At 40.5% G+C, this 23,163-nt stretch overlaps 1 protein-coding gene across 1 annotated transcript in view; it reads left to right on the plus strand.

Annotated features, from left to right (window-relative positions):
- The window catches only part of ADGRF5 (adhesion G protein-coupled receptor F5), an 83,737-nt gene extending 75,178 nt beyond the window's left edge, over nt 1-8,559 (plus strand). Inside the window, 5 exon segments of the mRNA XM_020993882.2 lie at nt 806-2,200; nt 4,738-4,779; nt 4,869-4,928; nt 5,816-5,900; nt 8,292-8,559. Coding sequence (XP_020849541.1) covers nt 806-2,200; nt 4,738-4,779; nt 4,869-4,928; nt 5,816-5,900; nt 8,292-8,371 — 1,662 coding nt within the window. The 3' untranslated portion in view covers nt 8,372-8,559.
- Nucleotides 8,560-23,163: the final 14,604 nt, after the last annotated feature.

Consider the following 23,163-nt stretch of genomic DNA (forward strand, 5'->3'; position numbering starts at 1 on the left):
ATTGTGCCACCTACTATGATGTGGAATTGAGGCAAGCAAGTAGTCAGTCGTGGCAAGACAGTCTATGCAAAGATGTTGAGGCTCTTAGGTACTTGCAGTGAGTGATAAGGGCTTTGCAAAGACAAAGTGTTATGTTTGAATATCACAGGGAAAAGGGCAGAGGTCATGATCAGGGGAGCAAGTGGCAGCACTGGAGCAATCTGGTTTTCTTCTTCTCCTCGTATCTGAGGTGAAGAGAACTTAACAGACCTAAGAGGAGAGGAGAGGAATAGTTATCCAGGGCCTTTGCCAGCCAGTCCTGCTGCTCATGGTGGGCCGTTTTAGCTCTAATCTTCTAATTCTACATTATTTATTCTACCTTCATTTTCTTTTTCTCCCCCATTATTGACTCAAAATTTGACATTAACAAAATTGGCAAATTTGTCTTAACCTGGTGTCCATGGACCCTCCAAAACTCTGTGGATAGATTTCAGGGTGTCTATGAGCTCACAATGGAAAAAAAATTAAATCTTTATTCAAATATAATTGATTTTCTATGTAATCTTATAACTTTTATTTTGCATTTCAAAGCATCATTCTGAGAAGGGGTCCAAAGGTTTCCAAAGGTGTCCAGGATAAACAAAAAAGTTACAAACTCTGGTTCTAGTATAATGTTCTGTTTCTTCCTAACTGTATTCATTTGAATTGAAGTATTTGTTGAGGACCTATGCACTGTACTGGACATTAAGGATACTAATTCAAAAACTAAACAATGTCTGACTTTAAGGAGCTTACATTCTATTGTGTTGGGCTATCTCTCTTACAGCATGTGCTCTCTACCATCAATGTCATTCTTGACAAGTCCATGCTGAGCACCTGGCAAGTTCTGTATCAGCAGCAGGCCAATGAGAGCTCTCGGCTGCTGGAGTCTGTGGAGAGATTCTCCAGAGCGCTGCACGAGACAGTCAGTGTCGCTCCTTTCATTGTGCACCCCAACGTGCAAATGAAGGGCCTCATGACTACAGCCACACACATGAGCAACTATGACCAGCACTTTCTCTTTCCCGATTCCAATCTCTGGGGCCAGGTAGTCATTGACAGGCATCAGATAGAAAGCCTGGAGCCAAATTCATCCATCATCACACTGGCATACCCAACTCTAAAAGCTATCCTGCCCCAGAGTGTCCAGGACAGGAAATTCGTGAATGGTTTGGTGATGACAACCACCGTGAGCCACGGTGTGACAAAACAATTCAAGATTTCAATGAAGTTCAAGAAAAATGACCTGTCATTGGTGGCACCCCAGTGTGTCTTCTGGAACTATCACCTCTCCAACCGCACGGGGGGATGGGACGACAGTGGGTGTTTTGTTGAGCAAATGAAAGAGGACAGTGTCTTCTGCACCTGTGATCATTTAACCTCATTTTCCATCCTAATGTCCCCTGATGCTCCTGACCCCAACTCCCTCCTAAAAATACTGCTGGATATTATTTCTTATATCGGCCTAGGCTTTTCCATCTTGAGTCTAGCAGCCTGTCTCGTTGTTGAAGCTTTTGTCTGGAAATCAGTGACCAAAAACCGCACCTCTTACATGCGCCATGTTTGTATCGTAAACATTGCGGCCTCCCTCCTGATTGCTGACTCCTGGTTCATTGTATCTGCTGCCATTCATGACCAGCACTACCTATTCAGTGAAACAGCTTGTGTGGCTGCCACCTTCTTCATCCACTTCTTTTACCTCAGTGTCTTCTTCTGGATGTTGACCCTGGGTCTCATGCTTTTCTACCGCCTGGTCTTCATCCTCCATGACACAAGCAAGTCTATCCAGAAGGCGATTGCCTTCTCCCTGGGCTATGGCTGCCCGCTGGTCATCTCCATCATCACGGTGGGGGTCACCCAGCCAAAGGATGTGTACATGAGGAAAAATGCCTGCTGGCTCAACTGGGATGACACCAAGGCCCTCCTGGCTTTTGTGATTCCTGCGCTGATCATTGTGGTCATAAATGTGACCATAACGTTTGTGGTCATCACCAAAATCCTGAGGCCCTCCATTGGAGACAAGCCAAGCATTCAGGAAAAGAACAGTCTGTTTCAGATCAGCAAGAGTATTGGTGTCCTCACTCCCCTCCTAGGACTCACCTGGGGGTTTGGACTGGCCACCGTGTTCCAGGGAAGCAGTGCTGTGTTCCACATTGTATTCACCCTACTGAATGCCTTCCAAGTAAGTGCTTCGGTGAAAGGGGCTGAGGGGTGGGAGGAGGTGTTACCACTTATTACTGTTGTAAGTTATTACTTTATTATAAGACATTGTGATTGTTAATAATGACAGATATTTATGTAGTGTTTTAAAGTTTACAGAGTGTTTTACATACTTGACCCTCACGATAGCCCTTTGAGTAGAGACAATTATCATCCCTAGTTCACAGATGAGAAAACTGATGCTCAGAGAAATTATACTCCTAGGTAATATAGCTAGTCAGTGACCAAGGCCTACTTTGAGCACAGGCCTTTCTTTTCTCCATTCCATTGCGATTCATTAATGACAGAATCAAAAGCAAGAATGGAAATTGGGAAGGAGTTTGGTCCAGGGAAGCTGTCTGCCCCAAATGCAGGAAGCTCAGAAGAATTCCTTCTAAGAGTGCAGATTCATGCTCAATAGAAAGTTTCCTTCCTATTAATATTATAGAAAAGGAAAAATGCTTTCTCTTATCTGGGAACCTACTTTGCCAATGTAATTACAAATACCACCTAGGTCAATTTCATGATTAAAAACAGATATTTATACATATATTATACATACATATTCACACATATACATATATATATATATATACACATATACAAACATATATACATATAAGTACATATTTGTTTACATCTCATTTTCATATTTATAAAGCGTTTTCCACACCTTATCTCATTTGACCTCTAAAGAAATGGTTGGTCCAAGGTCACATGGCTAAAAATATAAGAAGAAAGTTTTGAACCTAGGCCTTCCTGACTTTTAAGTCTAGTATACTACCCAGTATACCACACTGCATTATTTGGCCTGCCTCTGACACATACCAGCTAAGCAATATTATGCAAGTCGTTTAACTTCTCTGTGTCTCAGTTTCCTCATCTTTAAAATGGGGATAATAATGCCTATAGTATTACCTCACAGGGCTGTGAGGAATTTAAACTTTACAGCTTAAATAAGATAACAAATGTGTATATAGTGTACATATACATTTGTATATATACGCTTATGTATACACACTCATCATTTGGCAAACTTGAACTCTGCATAATTATCAGTTATTATTATCCCCAATTTACAGATAAAGAAACTGAAGCTCAGATGCTAAGTGATTTACCCATAATCATGTAACTAGTAAGTGTCAAAGTCAAGACTTGAATCCAGGCCCCAGTGATTCCAAGTCCAGCACTCCACCAATTAAGCCACATTTAGCCCCCTTCTTGTTGAAGATACCAAGCCATCCCTACCCCCCTAAAAGCCATGGAATGCAACAGGACCATGGAACCTGGAGGTGAATGGTCCCATCAGGAGGATGCCCAGGGCTATGGCACTAGAAAAGCTGCCACAAGGCCAAACCCTAGATTTGTCACCAGTTATGGTCACCCCAGCTTCAGGACCAAACTCCAAAGCAACAATGTCTTTAATTCAGCTGAACACACACATACACACATGTAAAAGTTCATTGCATGTTCTGTCACACGATTCTTTGGTATACCCTTGTATCTGAGCAATTCTCATCACTTAAACAGACCCAGGCTCACTTCCCAACCATTTGAGTGATAATAAAAGAATTGGACAGATTAACCAACAGGAACATAGTTCACCAGAGGGATGGGGCTGGTGTGGAAGTGAGTGGTTGAAGGAGGTTGAAGAAAACATTGCTTAGTTGAATTTATCCTTGTTTAAAAATAAAAATGTTCTCTTCACTTACCAGTGTCATCTTTTTTAGAGACTCATTTAGTTGACCACTCCTACAAAGTGGTTGATTATCACAAGGATTTAGAAAATCCATGAATGCCATTATTTCCCTTTTAACAGGCATTGTGCGTGGGACACTGAATTTGGAGTCTGAGGACACGAGTTCAAATTCTGACTCTACCATTTACTCCCTGTGTGCTTGGTCTAGTCACTTAGCCTCTTGGCCTGTTTCTTCATCTATAAAATGAAGAAGTTTGATTTTCATGGTCTTTGAGTTTTCTTCTAGCTCTAACTCTTCAATCCTAGAAATAGGGACTGGTTCTGAGATTTCATTGGAATAAGGAGTCACCCAGATAAGGAAATTCCTTGCACTAGAACTGGGTGGCATCTTCTCTGTAAATGATAGTCTGAGAAAGATTTTCAGAAGCTATCCAGAACGTCTAAAGGTTATGTGACTTTTCCAGAACCACACAACCAGTGCAAGTTACAAGCAGTATTTGAACTCTGTTGATCGATTCTATTCTTTATATAGATTCTATATGTATAGATAGATAGATAGACAGACAGATAGATAGATAGATAGACAGCCAGACAGACGAACAGCTGGTCAGACAAACAGCTATGTCTATCTATCTGCATCTTGTATCATAATTCATTACATTCTTTCTCTGATTCCAGGCTTTGAAAAAAAGCAGCACAATGCAAGTGTACCTACCAGTTAGTAGAAAGTACAGTGCCTTCTATTGAGAGGTACTGTGACTGTTATCCCCTTACAACTGAGAAGAAGCAAACTTATTTGTCAAATCTTTTTTTTCCCCTAGGGATTATTCATTTTGTTGTTTGGATGCCTCTGGGACAAGAAGGTAAGTGCTCTAGCAATTAAATCCCTGAATTTAGGATATCCTGTAATGTGCTTAACCGATTCACTGATGACTTCTTTCAAACAATACAGGTACAGGAAGCTCTGCTGCATAAATTCTCCCTATCCAGATGGTCTTCACAGCACACAAAGGTATATTCTTTCTTTCTGGAGATTTTTCTTTGCTTTTCACGGGTAGCCCCCATGTAATAAGCGGCCAAGTAGAGAGCTAAGCAATGGCTTTGATCCATGGAAACAGATAATATAGGATCCCTCAAACCAGTCTTTTCAATTAACATTCTTTTTATTAAGCACCTACTAAATTCTAGATGCACTAGAGCTAGGCGCTAGCGATAGAAAACCAAAATGAAACAGTGTCTGCCCTTGAGGAACTTATACTGAAATCAGTTATCAAGGAAATTGTTTCAGCCTCTCCCCCCCCCCCATTTCTTTGGCCTCTGTAAGCACAGACACTGAATTTTAATTAGTATGAAGTCAGGAGATCCTTAAACTGGGATATCATGAATGTGGACAACCTAAGGCAATGATTTTTTAATTTCAATTAATATTAAATTGAATTTCAAATAAAATTAAATAATTTAGTCAAAATTAAGAAATTAAGGTACTAGGGAAATCTAAGACCTAAAGAAATAATTTGACTCCTAATAGCTATAGTTCTTTCTGGAAAAAAATAAACTTATTACACATCAATGTAATGTGCTAACCATACATAAAGAGATTCCTGGTGGCCTTTATTAATAAGAATTATTTCTCTAGTGTCCCATGATGGATACCTGGTATCTGATGCTACACTTTGAAAAAAAATTGAAATGTATACCTATCCACATTTTCTCTGCTGATCCCCCTTGTGACTAAGTGTACATTTGTTTGATTGGTGGTTGGGGCTAAGGATGCAGCCGTGGTCATTGAAGAGACAAAAGCTAATCCATCAAAATTCAGCTCTGGATCGTGGCCTTACTAGTTTCATGCCCTAAACAAAATTGCAGTGCTTCTAAATGATGCTTTTTTCTGCCTTCTAGTCGACATCTCTGGCTTCATCCACTCCTGTTTTTTCCATGAGTTCTCCAATATCGAGAAGATTTAACAATTTGTTTGGTAAAACAGGTATGCAGTGACTTCTAGGCACTCTCAAGTTAGTTAAGCGGATGAGTTCCTTGTCCTGTGATAACTTCCTTGACACTTTTAGGACCTATATGTAAAGAGTAATGACTATTTGACCAGGGGCAAGGGACAGGGTGCTCATTTTAAATAAATTCAGATAAATGTCTACTTAAAAAAAAATCTGACTTAAGGTGAAGGGAAATTTTAGCAGGCAATTATTTACAATGTGGCAACTCCTATGCCTTGTGGGCATAAAATAATGTCTTGGGATTCTAGATATGATTTAAGAAATCTATGACTTTAGTGTCACAGCCACACACACACATATAAACACACACACATACACACAAATTGTTCCCTCCCAAGTGATTCTATTCATAAATCAATAGGCACTTTTGCACTCTGTATTATATATTAATGTGAAAGTCACCTTTGTGAGCCTCAGTGCCATCTGCTTTGAGCTCACTTAGATGATTGCCTCAAGAGGATCTGATTCTACAACTCTGCTGCTCTAGAATTTGTTTAGAGTCATTTTTCACAGGTATTTGGAGGGGTTTGGGGCTACAGCTCTGAAAAACTTAAATTTATCCATCTGGGCTCCATATTTCTGTCCAGACTTGCAGTTTGGATACAAATGTGAAAGTCTGAAAGTTCAACTTTTTCAAGCTGCACAAAGTAATCTGAATTGCACAGAATATAATGGCATGCAGAACACATTCTGGCAAGATAAATGCTTAGCACTTTTATCCTGAAAAAAAAAAAAGACAGCAGGGAGAACATCCTCAGAAGTCACTAGTATCCCCCATCATCCTCAAATCTGATGAGATACTGCACATGCCCAAATCTAGAAAATTTCCAGTAGAGAACATGCTGTGATGTTTTGTTTGAAAACAAGCTGTGGAAAAGCCTCTTATTGACAAATACTTCTAGAGGGTAGAATGTTTTCTACATTTTTGGTGGATTATTTGTTAAAAAAAAAAGGGCAACCAACCTTCTACTTTGGAAATAAACCACCCTCACAGGCTGAAATAGAAATGATTAAACCCTCTAAAGATGTTGCCAATAAAACACTGCCAATATCAAGACAGTCATTGATATGAGTAAGTACAATCACTGGAAACAAGGAAAACAAAATGAGTAAATTGATCTATTTGATATTTAAAATGAAGTTCAGGGAAAAAGTGAAATTCAAGGAACTCTGTAAGTCAGGGCTGCACAGTTGCAATTATCCATATAATTTAAACCAAAAAGAAAACATAAGGTCAGCTAGGTGGCACCATGAATAAAGCATGGGCCCTGAAGTGTAGTCAGGAGGACCTGGCTTCAAATCCAGCCTCAGACACTTACTAGCTGTGTGACCCCGGGCAAGTCACTTAACTCTAATTGCCTGGGGGAAAAAAAAGAAAGAAAAGAAAAGAAAAGAAAACAATAAAATCCTATGCAAGCCTTTATTAGAATTATCCAGATTAAATCTAGTTTTGAAAGTTGAATTTATGGACATGACTGTAGTCAAGAAGACAAGCCAGGAAGCTGACAGAATTAATAGAAATTTCGAATGCCCAATGACTGCCTGACACTCCCTGGATATCTGCATAGACCTCTCTTCCATCATTTATTCCACTGGAGTTTTAGTGTTCTTTGGTGTTCAGTAATGACTATCATTTTGGTTTATGTTGTCAGCAGTCACAAAGGCCCCCCCATGCAGTGATGGAAGCCTTGTTGGCTGTTGCAGTCCATGATTTTGATGGTAGGGTTGGGACCCCCCTCCCCAAACACATACATGTGTGTCCCTGCACTCGACTCCAGCTCCCATTCTACCACCTCACTATCCCCTAGCACTTCTTCTTCTGAATTCCTCCTTCACACTTCTACTTCTTTCCCAGCCTTACCTTGATGTTCCTTTTTTCCTCCTCTCCTCCCTTCTGTTCTTTCCACTCTTTGCCTCTCACCCTCTAGTCCCTTCCTTGCTATTTGTCCAGGTCACAGAAACCAAAAGGAGAAAAGGGGTAGCTCTGACCAAGCCTGCCACTTACTGCAAGCATGGGAACTCCAGCCCCTCCTGTCCTGTGCATGTAGTGGCTTTGGATCAAGCTTGTGGGGGTAGCTAGCTACACTCAGAGCTTTGTAGAGATCTGGCTGCTCTTTGGCTGACAGTGTGGCATGAAATGTAGTCGGGGCTTTCCTGCTGCCATGCATGCTTGAGAGCAATAAATGTAGCTCTAGTCTAGAGTATTCTGATAATTGGGAGAAAGATCCAGACCCTCCAATTTATTTTAAGGCATGTTAGAGTTTACCCCGCCATTAGAGCACAGCTTCCTCTGGTGGGCAAAATAGGAAGCATCTACTTTCCACCTGAAGTACAGCTTCTACCTGTTGGTTTACTTTGTCTTACAGGAACATACAACGTGTCGACCCCAGAAACAACCAGCTCATCCGTGGAAAACTCATCCAGTGCTTATTCTTTGCTTAACTGAAAACAGAAAACCAGATTTGGATGACTTCTGGGAACGGTGGACTTCACTCATTGACAAGCTCCAGAACAGGAGACACCTATAAAACAGCCATCCCATTTGTAAAGCATCCTCTCCCTCAAGGCCTTAAGGCACAGACTTTTGCACTAGGGAAGAGGTCACACTAAATCGTGTAAAGACTTTGACTTCAAGTGGCTTTGTTGTTTACTTTTGACTTTTTTCTTCTTTGTAATGATCCCCAATGTGTACAGTATTTAAGTGATCGCATATGTCTCCCCAAACCTTGCTTCTTCTCTGGCTTGAATGTGAATCAAGGCCTTGCAGAGACATTGTCATGATTCCCAGTTTGGGCCCAATGCTCAGTTTTGCTTAAAATAATAGGGACTAAAGGGTTAACACACACACACACACAAAAGTGTGGCCTTGATTTTTTTTCTTCAAAAATGACAGATTTATATTCCACTAATAATTGTCCAAGGTAGGCTAGTCATACTCTGCAAACAGTGGAAATACAGAAAGACCAGAAGTTGAAAACTGAAAGTTAGCCTCCGTAAAGCTATTCCAAATCAGTGGCTGGTGCAATCTGAGTAAAGCACAGAAAAACGATGAAGAAGCAGGAAAGGTAGAAAGGAAATTACATTGTAAAAATCTTTTCATTTGGAATATCTCATTTACTAGAAAAAACAGAAGAAATTTATGACTCCCCCAATAGCCTTATCCTTATGTTTTGAGGTTTTAGCTATGAAGAGAAAAGGCAAGGAAACTGGGACATTATTCTTTTGTAGACCCAAGCACAGAGCTATAACTAAGGCACAGTGACTAAAGCTTTGTCCCAAGGTGAGAAATTTAGAGGATACCTATGGCACCATCCATCTCATGACATGTTTCCCTACCCTCTTTCATGACCCCACTCCCGAGGTTGTAGTTTCTTGCCCTTCCTCTCATTTCAGCAGCTTAGAAATCTTGTAATTTCCTTCCTTTAGGGGCTGTAGTCCAGGTAAGCCTACCCCATTCCCACTTGTCCCAGGTACAGAAATAACTAGTTATAGTTCAGCCCAAGCAAAAACTAATTATAGGTCGAATTAAATAGAGCTTGTAAGACAAGTCAGATTGTTAAGATTGCTCATTGAGACCTCTCTTTGAAATGTGTCCCAATGATCTGGACTCTTCTAATTTCTAAATTATATCTATTGCACTGGAAATAAATTCATACTCTAATTATTTAAGAGCTTTAGCCAGGTACTTCTCTGTGCATTATATAGTCCCTTCCTTGCTATCTGTATGTAGTAGGTTTTCATATGTTACTGCTCTTTAGATGATGATGATGATGATGATGAATGATATAGGTAACTTTCTCTTGGTGTATTCCACATTCTCTCCCCTAGACCTCTCACTCACAGACTGGTTTCCATTAAGATATTTCATGTGGTTCAGGCTGACTATGTTCAACCCCTTAGAAAATCTTCCACAAGAGGTTTTATTTATAGCCGGCTTCTCTGTGCTCCTAATGACACTTCTGCTTGGTGAACAGATGATGGAGCCTTTCCTAAGGTTTAGGGAATATTCTTCTCCCAGTTTAACTCCATTTTGATGATTATCATCATCCATAAATATTTATTGATACTCTTGGCATTTTGCTAGGCACAATGTCTATATAGATTACTTAAAGGCCCTACCCTCATTCTCTAAGAAGACTAGACAGATAAGTATAGATTGTTCTCTTTTTATATTTCAACTTTCCTTCCTTTTCTAATTTTGTTTTGGCCTTTCTTTTCATCTCCTCCCCTTTTATTTCTATATTTTCTCATAAGGCCTGGAGATGGAACAAGGAAGCTGCTAAATTATGCTTAGTATTAGGTGAGCTCCTTATTTTTATCCACTCACAAAAAAAGCAGAAATTGACCTCCAAGTACACCTAAGAGTTGCCCAATAGATGGTCCAACTGAGGATTCCATGGCTAAGCGTCCATTCAGAGCAGTGACTTTGGAGTCAGAGAACCTTAGCTCCAATCCTGCCTGTGACATTACTTATGTGACTTGGAGTACCCAGACCTCTGTTTACTCGTCTGTAAAATAAAGGAGTTGGACTAGATGCCTTTGAGGTTCCTTCAAGTTCTAGATGAAGTTCTAGATCTACTGTGTAATCCTATAATAAATTAAAGCAGCCTAAGAGGTCTGGATAGCCTGAGCTGACAGGGAAGTTTTCACTGTTTTCACTATTTAGAGTTGGATAGCACCTTATAAGTCACCTAGGTTAGCCTCCTTGTTTTGAATATTAAAAGATGGAGGCCTTGGAGAGGTTTACTGGTGTCCCCAAGTTCACACAGGTAGTATTTCTGTGCCCCAAGGCTGAGAAGGCTTTGAAGGGCTCTAGAATAAAGGATGCTTAACAAGGAGAGATCTTGAGTGAAATGGAAGGTTATTTTGCTCTGGAAACATGATAAGAGTTCAGATGATGCCTACAGCCAGAAAAAAGATGGGCAGAAAAGAGACACAGAACAAAATTAGCTTAATTCCAGGGAAGGAAGCAGGCAAGTGAGGAAGAGTGAATCAGAAGAGATGGAGATTTTTTTTTTAGGGAATTGGGGTTAAGTGACTTGCCCAGGGTCACACAGCTAGTAAGTGTCATGCGTTTAGTCTGAAGCCAGATTTGTACTCAGGTCCTCCTGACTTCAGGGCCGGTGCTCTAGCCACTGCGCCATCTAGCTGCCCCGATAGAGATTTTTACATCAGGATTTTTAATGGAAAGAGAAGGGAATCCCTAGATCCACAACCTACTGTTAATTTTGTATATTGTGCTTCCACCAGCTTCAATGGAAACCCTAAGGAGATTATTGTACCTCACAGTGTGAACAAGATTTGCGGAATTTCAGGAAATTTCAACAGGGTTACATAGGATATGATATTGGCACCATGCCTAAACTCCTGAATGGGAGCATGTTCTCTGACTTCTACATCACACACACACGCACATTCCTGTAAGGCACTCAAGGGTTGCTCTGAAAATAGATCAAGAAATGCAGTTCCAGATTCACCAGAGTAGTAAAAGAAATATGTGAGTTTCTGATTTCTCTGCCTTAGTCCAAGATGCAGAGGTCAATTACTGACCTTTCCATTTGGGTGATTTATTTCCCAAGAAATCTCCCAAGAAATGAGTAATGAGATCCCAAATTGTATGAGTTCATAACAGAGGGCCTAACACACTCTGTGGTGAGCATTTTTCCCCTGTACAATGATCAGGCCTCATGTGGTAACCCTGAAGGATAGACAACGCCTTATAGCTTATGTTAACTGAAAGATCTAGTCTGCTTTATTTGCAGAGAGGGATTTTATTTGCTTTTAGTTGCTCTATTCTCCCTCTTGATAGGGTCACCTGTGAAATCTCTAACAGAAGCTTGAGAAATGAAAGTGAAGCTAATTTCTTTATGAAGCCAACATCTTCCAAAGGGCCACTTTCACCAACCTGGGAGGTTCTATCTGGCATTCATCAAATTCCTACCGCGTGTAGAACATTATGCAAGACAGTAGGACAGATATAGGGAGAAATAAATGTCCCTGGAACTTAGCAGAGTTCTTGGAATATAGTAAGCACTTAATAAATGTTTGTTGACTGACTGGCTGAAATAAGTTAGGGTCCTTGCTCTTAAGGCACTTGTAGTCTAGTAGTGGTACTGACGGCATATGTGAAACAGATAATATAGAAATAGTCACTGAAAATCATTCTGCTAAGCCCAAGACAATGATTTAAGGCAGGCATCCTCTAGAGATGGCACAACTCTACATCCTCTGCTCCTTAGAGCAGAGAAAAATGAACATATTCTTAAGATTTTCAGAGTATAAGAGAGTAAGGTTTGTCCTGATAGGGTCAGGGAAAAGACAACAGGGTAAAGGGGATTTAGAGTCAGAGAGCACCTGAGTTTAAACCCTGGATCGCCTTCTTCCTTAAATGACCTTGGATAAGCCATCTAAACCTTTGTGAGTCTCTGATTCAGTATCTATACAATGAGAAGGTTGAGCTACATGACTCTGAAGTCTCTTCCAGTGCAAGGTCAACGTGCCTACGATTGTAGGGATCTCCAACCTTCTGTGGTTCACAAAGGAAGCTGTATAAGGATGAGAGATTTCACTGAAGTTGGAAAGGATTAGGCAGTAATGAGGAGGTAGGGGAATTGGGGATAATGAGTAAAGTGAGGAGGTGGGAGATGAAGTTTAGGGAGAGGTTTCAAGGTAGTTGAAGGTCGTGATCTTTTGTGAGGTAGACAGAGGGCAAAAGTGGGCTACTAGAATTAATTTGAAGCAAGCATAAAACAAAACAAAACCCTGACTTTTTCTTTACCTGTGAGATTTGAGAGCAGAGGAATTTGGTTGTAATCTCAGAAGGGGCTGGGTTAATGCAATCAGGTGATCCGACCCTCTTATGTCATTAACAGATGTTTGGCACAAGCAGCAACAGCTCAGAAAAGGAGGGACCCTAGTTCCTGTGCCCTGTCTAATGTTCTAGGTGCTATAAATGACAATGCCTCATTTCAGAGATAAGGAGAATGACATCATAGGGCTTCTTACCATGAATGTAGTCTGCGTCATAATTTTCAATCATATGTTGCTAAGATGATTGGAGAGTGGGCTTTTGATCCATATTTGAGGACAAAAAAGCAATTAGAATCTTCAAAAAAGTCTTTGCAAATTTTCCTTCTTTGTAGTCAAAGATTCTGTTGCTACGAACTAGATCCCATGTCAGACTTGCTAACTTCAACCAGATTTCTCAATTTGCAACCGGTGATCATATCTTATGTTGCACTCAGGCCCACCCAAATCATTGCAGCTCTACTGGGACCCAAAGGGAAAGGTTTGGGCAGCAGCACAAAGATTAAACCTGATGCCCTTAGCCAAAATTGCAGCTAAACCTTTGTGAATTATGAGTGTCAGATCTCCAGTGAATCACTAGTGCCCTTCTCTTATATTCAGGGACTGTTTGGGTACTATTTCCACCTATGCTTAGGATAATTCTAAGCAAGCTCTTAGTAACAAATAACTATAGTTTTGCTATAAAGTCTAATAATTTCCAAGCTCTGATTGCAGAGAAATCACTATCTGCCCCACATGAACCTATCAGTAGTATCAGGTATATTTTTAGTCACATGTTGCCTGCTACAAAATTCCTCCTTGCATATTGACTAGCTATGATCAGAGAAGATACTGGGGATGAGGGAGTTTATGGTATTAAGAGATCACTTGGTTTCCCCTAAGGGAGAGCTGTGTTTGAGATGTGGTTGGTAAGATTCCTCTAGAGAAAGGGCTCTTAGCAGACACCCCATGGACAGATTTCAGAGGGCCTGTGAACTTGGATAGGGAAAAAAAGAGTGATTTAATATAATTTTATTTTAATATAATTGGTTTCCTTTGTAACTCTATGTATTTTTTTATATATTTAAAATATTATTCTGAGAAGAGGATCTTCAAGCCTCACTAGACTGCCAAAGAGGGCCATGTCAGAAAAAAATTAATATCTCCTGCTGCTCCATATCATCTTTAAGATGCTCACTCCTAAAACAAAGCCCCTCACTATTCTTTGTTCAGTCAAAGTGTCTCTATAATGGGACCAGTAGCAAAGATCCCCCACTGTATATAAAGAAGGTTCTTTAGGGAAACTGCGTCTTGTGTTTCTTTCGACCTACGAGCAGAAGTGAGAGGTCACCCTTCCAAAAAAGAGGCTGTTACAGAAATCCACAAAAGGGATAACACTTAGCTATGGTAAATGAATTCTAAGCCTACTGATCTTCTATGAACCAACTGTCTCTCAATATGGCTTTTCTGGCCAGTGTGCCTTTCACGTACGGGCTGATGTCAGAAGATTTTTGGGTGGGCAGACTGATGTCTGATCCTTGCCCTTAATACTTACATTTTTGTTTCGAAGTCGTTCAAAAACTTCTCTTTAGTCCTGCCACGCCCCTTTCCTCCCCCCACTCCCATGCGAAACATTGCCTGAATTTCATGCCTGTCTTATGAGCATTTTCTTACTTCAGCGGCCCCACGGGCTTCCCTTGAGGTTGTTCTTTTTCTCTTGTTAGATTTCTCTGTACCGTATTGTCCCTGTCTGATTTTCAGCCTGTTTTCAAGCACTCTGTTCTCTGTAAGATAATGTATACTGTCAAGTAAGAGGAAGACATTTATTTTTGTATTTCAAAGAGTTTTTTTTTCCTTGCCTTATAAAATTCACACCTCAGATATATAGACAGGAGGGAAAGTATTTGTTCTTGCTTCCTATGTGTATTTCATCACCAAGTCCTCTGTCAATAAAAGCTGCCCACACAGGTGTGAGGGGTGACTGTTTTATTCTGAGCATTTATAAGTGCAGACAAGGGATAAGCTGCTTCCCACAAAACAAAGACCCAGGGTCTGTTAATTTTTTTTAAAAAACTGTATTTCAGTATGGTTGATTTCCTTAGTAATCTTATGTATTTTGTTTATTTAAAATTAGTGTTCTGAGAAGGGGTCCACAAGCTTCACTAAACTGACACAAAAGGGAAAAAAATTTACTGACACACCAGACTTCACCAGACCATGATACAAAAGGGAAAAGAATTTTATTAAATGTCTACTGTATGTCAGACACTGTGCTATGTACTTTACAAATATTACTTACTTGATCCTCACAACAATCCTGAGATGTAGATGCTATTATTATCCCCATTTTACAGTTGAGGAAACTGAGGCAGACAGAGGTCAAGTGATTTTTCCAGGGTCCCACAGCTAGCAAGTGTCTGAGGTCAGATCTGAACTATGATCAAGAACCCCTGCTCTATGCTGACTTCCAGGGCAGATATGGTGAAGAACCTCGAGTCTGTACCAAATGAGGATAGGCATTGGCCCTGAAATGGAAAAAGTGCCTCGGATTCCTACTTCCTGTGTGACCTTGGACAAGTTACTTAAGTTCCCTAGGCCCACTTCTCTCATCTATAGAAGGAGGAGGTTGTACTACATGGTTTCCAAGGTCTTTTCCAACTCCAGATTTATGATCTTGTTTTACTAGATTAAAGGAACTTGGAATGTTTAAGTAGGAGAAAATCCAAGGAGTGAGGAGGATGGCATAGCGGCTGCCTTCAAATATTTAAAAGTCTTGTCATGTGATAAGAAATTAAATTTGTTCTTTGGACACTTAGAGGGCCAAGCTAGGATCATTGGGGCAAAATTGCAAAGAGGCAACTTCAGGTTTGATGTCAGGAAAATCTTCTGGACAATTAGAGCAGCCCCAAAGTGGAACTAGCTGCCTCAAGTGATTTTCAAGCCACTCAGCAGATATGTCATAGGAGGGATTCTTTGGGATAGGGATTGGATCAGTTGGAAACCAAGGTTCCTTCCAAACTCAAAAATTCTGGGATTCTAAGGTGGGGTGACAAGAAGTTCATGATAGAATTTGGGAGCACACAATCAGGATTGGCCTTCTGCATAAGTCGAAGTAGATGAGTGCCCATATGCAATGGCTTTAGAAGTGCCATGAGTCAATCTCTGCCCAAAAATATCTCTGCTGCTGGAGTGGTACAGGGGAATGAAAAATCAACTTTGGAGTCAGACGACCTAGAAGACATGATAACGTGTGACCTTAGACAAGTCACTTTGCTTCTTTGGGGATCACTTTCTTTATCCGTAAAATGAGCAGGTTGGACTAGATAATCTACCAGGGCCCTTCCATCTATAATCCTATGATCCTATTGATTGTGTCTACAGCATGTCAATACTTCCAGAAGTCCTCCCAGGTAGCTCTCCTCTCCTCCTTCTGGGTCCTATAAGTACCACTATGGGTCACTCCTTTGTGTTAGCCCACAAAGGCAGAGATATTGTGCCCAGAAGGCCACTGCCAAAATATTTAGAAGGTTAGTGGCAATTCTGGAAGATATAGAGGTATCCTTTTAGCCTTTTTCCATTAGAAAAAGTAGCTTCAGGAAATACTAGGTGCCTGAGACTGAGGTTGAGGTTGTAGAAAGAAACCTAAGAGTAGTAAGGAACCTAAAAGTAACATGCTTTGGATGGTCTTTGGTGGGACAATTTCCAGTGAATCATGCCAGGGAGGATTCTAGGCTCCCACTAAACAAAAGGATGGCCCCAGGTGGTGGGAAGCAGAGTGCTGAATCTACTTCGTTTACTTTATCTATTTCACCATTTTTCCATGGTCAGTCCTGCGGGTAAACTCCTAAGACTGTCCTCATAGGGACCTAAAATACTAAGAGCAGGCTTTTAGCATGGTTGCCCAAAAAATCCATTGTTAAGCATATGAAATTTACCAGGAATGTCTCTCCTGGTGACACGGTCTATACCTTTTCCTTTAACTCAGAACCCTGGATCACTGAATATAACTCATGTCGCTAACTCAGATCCTACCTGATCCAACTCATACTCTGCCTACTCCCTGTTTTCGCACATACATCCAGATTGTCAAGGGCCTAAATGACTAAATGACTGTGTTTTTCATCCATCATTTCAAAGATGACCAATGACATCATGGGGTGATGTCTTCACTTGTGCATAAATTAGATTTAAGTGAAGTAGAGTGGCACAAAGTCATCAGCCTCACTCTCTCTTCCAGAGTACATTGGACAACCTTGGCTCTTTAATGTCTGACTCTAAGTTCTAAGCACTCTACAGCACCTACTTCAGTCACCATTATGGCCACTGGAATGAATTGTTCTCATATGCCCATTCTACCAGGGGAAGTCTTCAAATGCTTGGGGTGGACATCCCCAGAACTCACTGATGGGTTTGAAGCCTGTTGGTTACTGTCAACTTGGTTTAGCCCATCTGCCAAGACAGTTTTACTGGGGTGTGGCCACTGGGCACACTATAGCTTCTTAGAGCCACAGGTGAGAGGGGCAAATGGACACCAAAGATGGGTGAGCAGCCCTGAAAAATGCTTGACAAGCCCTCTCACCAGAGGTGCTAGTCCTCCCTAAACATCCCATACACTTCAAGGTAAGGACTGTAGTTTGGCCCTAGAGAAGCCATGTTCTCCACCCACGATCCCAATATGAACTGGGGGTTGGGAAAAGGGGAAAGGTAACCATCCATGGCATAAGCTTCATATACAGATCAGCCCTATGGACATCCAAGAGCCAAGAGGAGGGAGAAGAAGTTGAAGAGCCTTCTAAATTGTAATTAGCTCTGGTGATTTCCAAATGACCCATATCAAGATTAGAATCATAGAAAGAGCATTAGGTCTGGACTCAGAGGGGTCAGGAGACCTGGGTTCAAATGCCACCTCTGACCCATATTACTCACGTATGTGGGCAAGTAACGATCTCCTGGGCTTCAGTTTCCTCATCTGTAAAAATGAAAAGGCTGAACTTGATGGCCTCTGAGGTCCTATGAGACAAATTCACCACAACTATTATTCATTTAATAGTTAATAAACAATTATTAAACACTGTGCTGAGTGCTGTGCTTACAAAAAGGCAAAAGACAGTCCCTGCCCTCAAGGAGTTTATAATCTAACTGGGGAGACAACATGAAAACAAATCCAAGGCAAGCTATATACATCAGTAGGATAAATAAGAAATAATTAACAGAGGGATGGCACTAGAATTAAGAGGGGTTGGGAAAGGCTTTCTGTAGAAGATGGGATTTTAGTTGGGACTTAAAGGAAACCGGGGAAGGCAGTAGATAGAGATGAAGAAGGAGAACATCCCAGGCACGGGAGACAGCAAAAGAAAACATTTTGAGCTAAGACGCTGAGTCTTGTTTGTGGAACAGGCCTGAGGTCACTGTCATTGGATTCAAGAGTACCTGGCAAGAAATAAAGTCTAAGAAGACTGGAAAGGTAGAAGAAGGTTAGGTTATGAAAGGTTTAAAATGTCCATGAGGATCCTCGAGGCAATTGGGAGCCATTCAAGTTTATTGGGGCAGCTAAGTAGTTCAGTGGATAGAGTGCCAGGCCTGGAGTCAGGAAGACTCATCTTCCTGAGTTCAAAACTGGCCTCAGACACTTACTATCTGGGTGACCCTGGACAAGTCACTTAACCCTGTTTGCCTCAGTTTCCTTATCTGTAAAATGAGCTGGAGAAGTAAATAACAAGCCACTCGAGTATCTTTGCCAAGAAAACCCCAAATGGGATCATAAAGAGTCAGGACTGAAAAACGACTGAACACCAACAACAAGGCACTTTGCTGAGCTCTGGAGATACAAAGAAAGACTGAAAAATAGTCCCTGCTCTCAAAGAGACCAGTCTAATAGGGGAAAGAGCGTGCAAACCACCATGTGCAAACATAAATTGGAGCTAATCACTTATAGATTAATTAGCCCAGTCTCTTCAGGCACAGTGAGGTTAGATAACTTTCCCAAAGTTACTCAGTGTGATGCCTGGGTCATAGAGGGAAAGGAACTGAGGAATTGGTCCAGTCACAAAGAAAATACCCTCACAGGCTGATCCAGTCACTAAATGGCAAGATCCAAGGATGCTTTTGATTGTTTCCTTTTGAGGAGCCAATTCTTTACACCCATAATCCCAGCCGGATACTGATGGGAAGGTGTTTGATTAATGTGGGCAATTTGTACCACCCTTCATTGACCTTTTAGGTTTGGTTTCTTGGAGACACCAAGTTTTTCCTAGACCCCAGATGGCTGTTGTGGTGGGAAGAAGCTCAAGCGGTTGTCTCCAGCTGCAGGAGTGAGTGGATGAGTGACGTTCTGCCCAGGCTCAGCATCCATTTCCCAGGTCCCTCCTCCAGCCTTGCCTGTGTTCTGTGGCTCTACTGCCACCTGGTGGACATCTGCAGCATGAGGTTGCTCCAGTCACTAGCATGATCAGAAGTTACAGGTTAGGCCAGTAGAAAACTTTCTCTGGGGCAGCGAAAAGGAAGCCTATTTTATGTTCATAGTTCATTGATTTAAGCTGGAAGGAGAACCTCAGAGGACAGCTAGTCTGATCTCCTTGTTTTACAGATGAGGAAACTGGGTAGGGGAATGGCTCAAATATTTATTAAATGCTACCATGTAACAGTCTCTGTGCTAAGTGCTTTATGGATATCTAATTTGGTCCTCACAACTCTGAGAGGTGAGTACCATTATGATTTCTATTTCACAGTTGAGGAAACTGAGGCAGGCAAAGGTTAAGTGACTTGCCCAGGGTCACATAGTAAGTGTCTGAGACTAGATTTGAACTCATATCTTTCTGACTCCTGTCCCAGTGCTCCAGCACTGCATCACACAAAGAAGTTTAAAAAAGAGCCTAGGCATCATATTTCAAGACATTGTCAAGGAAAGCTGCTCTGAGATCCTAGAACCAGAGAGTAAAATAGAAAATAAAAGAATCCACCGATCAACTTCTAAAAGAGATACCAAAATGAAACTGACAGGAATATTATAGCCAAATTCCAGAGCTCCCAAGTCAAGGAGAAAATATTGCAAGCAGCCAGAAAGAAACAATTCAAGTATTGTGGAGCCACAGTCAGGATAACACAAGATTTAGTAGCTTCTACGTTAAAGGATCAGGTGCTTAGAATATGATATTCCAAAAGGCAAAGGAGTTAGGATTACAACTAAGAGTCACCTACCTTTGGGGTAGGCGAATGATCATTTAATAAAACAGAGGACTTTCAAACATTCTTGATGAAAAGAACAGAGTTGAATAGGAAATTTGACTTCCAAAGAAGCATTAAACAGGTAAACAGGAAAGAGAAATGATAAGGGGTTCAATAAGGTTAAACTGTTTACATTCCTACACAGGAAGATGATACTTGTAACTTCTAAGACCTTCATCATTCTTGGGGCAGTTAGAAGTGGCACGTGTGTGAGTTGACTATGATGGAATGATATCTAAAAAAATAAAATTAAGAGGTGACAGAGGAATGCACTGGGAAAAGGGAGAAAGGGGAAGGGACAGGTAGAATGGGGTAAATTATGTCACATAAAAGAGGCATGAAAGAGCTTATACAGTGGAGGGGGGAAATGGGAAGGTGGTAAACAGTGCTTGAACCTTACTGTAATTAAAATTGGCTCAAAGAGGGAATAACATACATGCTCAGTTGGGTATAGAAATCTATCTTACCCTACAGAGAAGTAGGAGGGGAGTGGGAATAAGAAGGAAGGGAAGATTATAGGAAGAAGTGGTCAGAAGCAAAACACTTTTGAAGATGGACAAGGTGAAAGGACAGAGAGAGTGAGAGAAAGAGAGAGAGAGAGAGATAAATGAGGGAAAGCAGGATGGAGAAATACACAGTTAGTAATCATAATTGCGGAAAAATTTCTATGTCAAATAAAGGCCGCATTTCTCAAATGTACAGAGAACTGAGTCAAATTTATAAGAATACAAGTCATTCACCAATTGATAAATGGTCAAAGGATATGAACAAGGAATTTTCAAATGAAGAAATCAAAGCTATCTGTAGTCATATAAAAATGGAGAAATGCAAATTAAAACAACTCTGAGGTACCACCTCACACCTATCAGATTGGCTAATATAACAGAAAAGGAAAATGACAAATGTTATAGGGGATGTGGGAAAATTGAGACATTAAAGCCCAGTTGGTAGAGTGGTGCAGTGATCCAATCATTATGGAGAATAATTTGGAACTACGCCCAAAAGGCTATAAATTGTGCATACCCTTTGACCCAGCAATACTATTACTCGATCTGTATCCTGAAGAGATTTTTTAAAAAAGGAAAAGGACCTATATGTACAAAAATATTTATAGCAGCTCTTTTTGTGGTGGCAAAGAATTGGACCTTAAGGGGGAAGCTTATCAATTGGGGAATAGCTGGACAAGTTGCGGTAGATGATTGTGATGGAATATTATTGTGTTATAAGAAATGGAGAGCAGAATGCCTTCAGAAAAAAAAATAACTGGAAAGACTTGAATGAACTGATGCCAAGGGAAGCAAGCAGAACCAGGAAAATAGTGTACACAGTAACAATACTGTATGAAGATCAACCCTGAATGACTTAATGGTTCTCAGCAACAAAATGATCCAAGACAATTCTAAAGTCATGAAGAAAAATGCCACCCACCTCCAGAGAAAGACCTGATGAAGTCTGAATGCAGATTGAATAATACTTAAAAAAAAAACTCTTGGGGGGCAGCTAGGTGGCACAGTGGATAGAGCACCAGCCCTGACATGGAGGACCTGAGTTCAAATCCGACCTTAGATCAAACACTTGACACTTACTAGCTGTGTGACCCTGGGCAAGTCACCCCAATTGCCTAAAAATTAAAAAAAAAAAAAGAAAGAAAGAAAGAAAGATTTTAACAAAAAAAAAACCTTTCTTTTTCTTTTTGGTCTGTTTTCTTTTTCACAACATGACTAATATGGAAATACATTTTGCACAACTGTACATGTGTAACCTATATCAGATTGCTTGCCTTTTCAATGAAGGGGGTGGAGGGGGAGAGGAGAGAATTTGGAGCTCAAAATTTTAAAAAGATGAATATTAAACATTGTTTTAACATGTAACTGGAAAAAAAGTAAAACATTTAAAATAGGGGGAAAGAAATTATCCAGCTGGGTGAATATGCCTCTATTCTTTTTTAGCATCAGCTGTTGAAGTCACTTGCTTCTCTAGCTGTGCCCCAAGTTGTTGCCCAGTAAACTGCAAAATGGAAGAAAAGTCGGGGGACAGAGCAGGGCAGGGAGGGATAGAATACAGAAAGTCACAGTAAGCCCAGTTCATTTTTTTTTCTGAATGATTTTAATGAATATCTTTTGTTTTTATAACATCTACATTTCACAATATATCCCTTCCCTCTCTGAGATGTATCCCTTACAACAAAAAATTAAAAGGATGAGAAAATAGGTTGATAAAACAAATCAGTATGTCAACTGAGTCTGACATAGTCCTCACCTTTGCCAAAAAGAAAGGGAGGTATCTTCTCATGTCTTTTCTGTGGAGCCACATTTGATCATTATCACTTTAGAACAACAATTAGTTGTGATTATTTTATTGTTGTCCCTTCCATTTACACTGTTATAATTATATATATTGTTATCTGATTCTGCTTACTTTGCATCAGTTCATATGTCTTCCTATGCTTCTGTGTATTACTCATAATCATTATTTCTCAAAGTTCAATAATATAGTTGCATTTCTATAGTGCTTTAAATAGAAGTATTCTAGATATATTAACTCTTGATCTATTTCCTTTATATTCTTGTGTCACAATTTGTTTACCATGATATAGTGGATAAAGCATTTGACTTGGAATCAGGAAGTCCTGGGTTCAAATATCATCTCTGCCATTTATCACTGGTGTAGCCTTGGGTTACACATAGAGCCTCTCTGGGTCTCATTTCCTTATCTGTAAGATAAAGAATTAGACTAGATTATAAAGATAACTTTTCCAAGGTCTTTAAAGTAGTTTAGACTTTAGGAAGCAAGCAGGAGAGATACTGACATACCATGATAGACATTGTTTTGCCTATTGTAAGGCTTGTATTTCAAAGCTTTAATCTCTCCCTTTCTCAGTTTTGCAGAAATAGTGCCCACCCAAGAAGGAGCAACTGTTCCTTTTCTGTTTATTTCCTATCATTTTCAAAGGTTGCTAGAATCATGCTCTGGGATGGCTTAGTCAGACATTAGGGTGAAAAAATCCCTGTGCCCAGAAGCTGGACTAGAAACTTTCTAGCTGGCTTAAGCTACTCCTGAATTCCAAGAGCTTAGATGCCCAGTTTCCTTGGCACAAACTATAGAGTCACTATACATTGCGTAGTAAAAAGATTGTACGGGAGAGCAAGTTTCGCAATCTCCTCAGGCAGATGACTCCAAAAGTAGGGAATGGAATGTTCTTGGATGCCTTTAAGATGGTGTTGGTGG

The sequence above is a fragment of the Phascolarctos cinereus genome, unplaced genomic scaffold, assembly GCF_003287225.1.
Source record: "Phascolarctos cinereus isolate Bilbo 61053 unplaced genomic scaffold, phaCin_HiC Scaffold_5;HRSCAF=322, whole genome shotgun sequence".
NCBI classification, from domain to species: Eukaryota; Metazoa; Chordata; class Mammalia; order Diprotodontia; family Phascolarctidae; genus Phascolarctos; species Phascolarctos cinereus.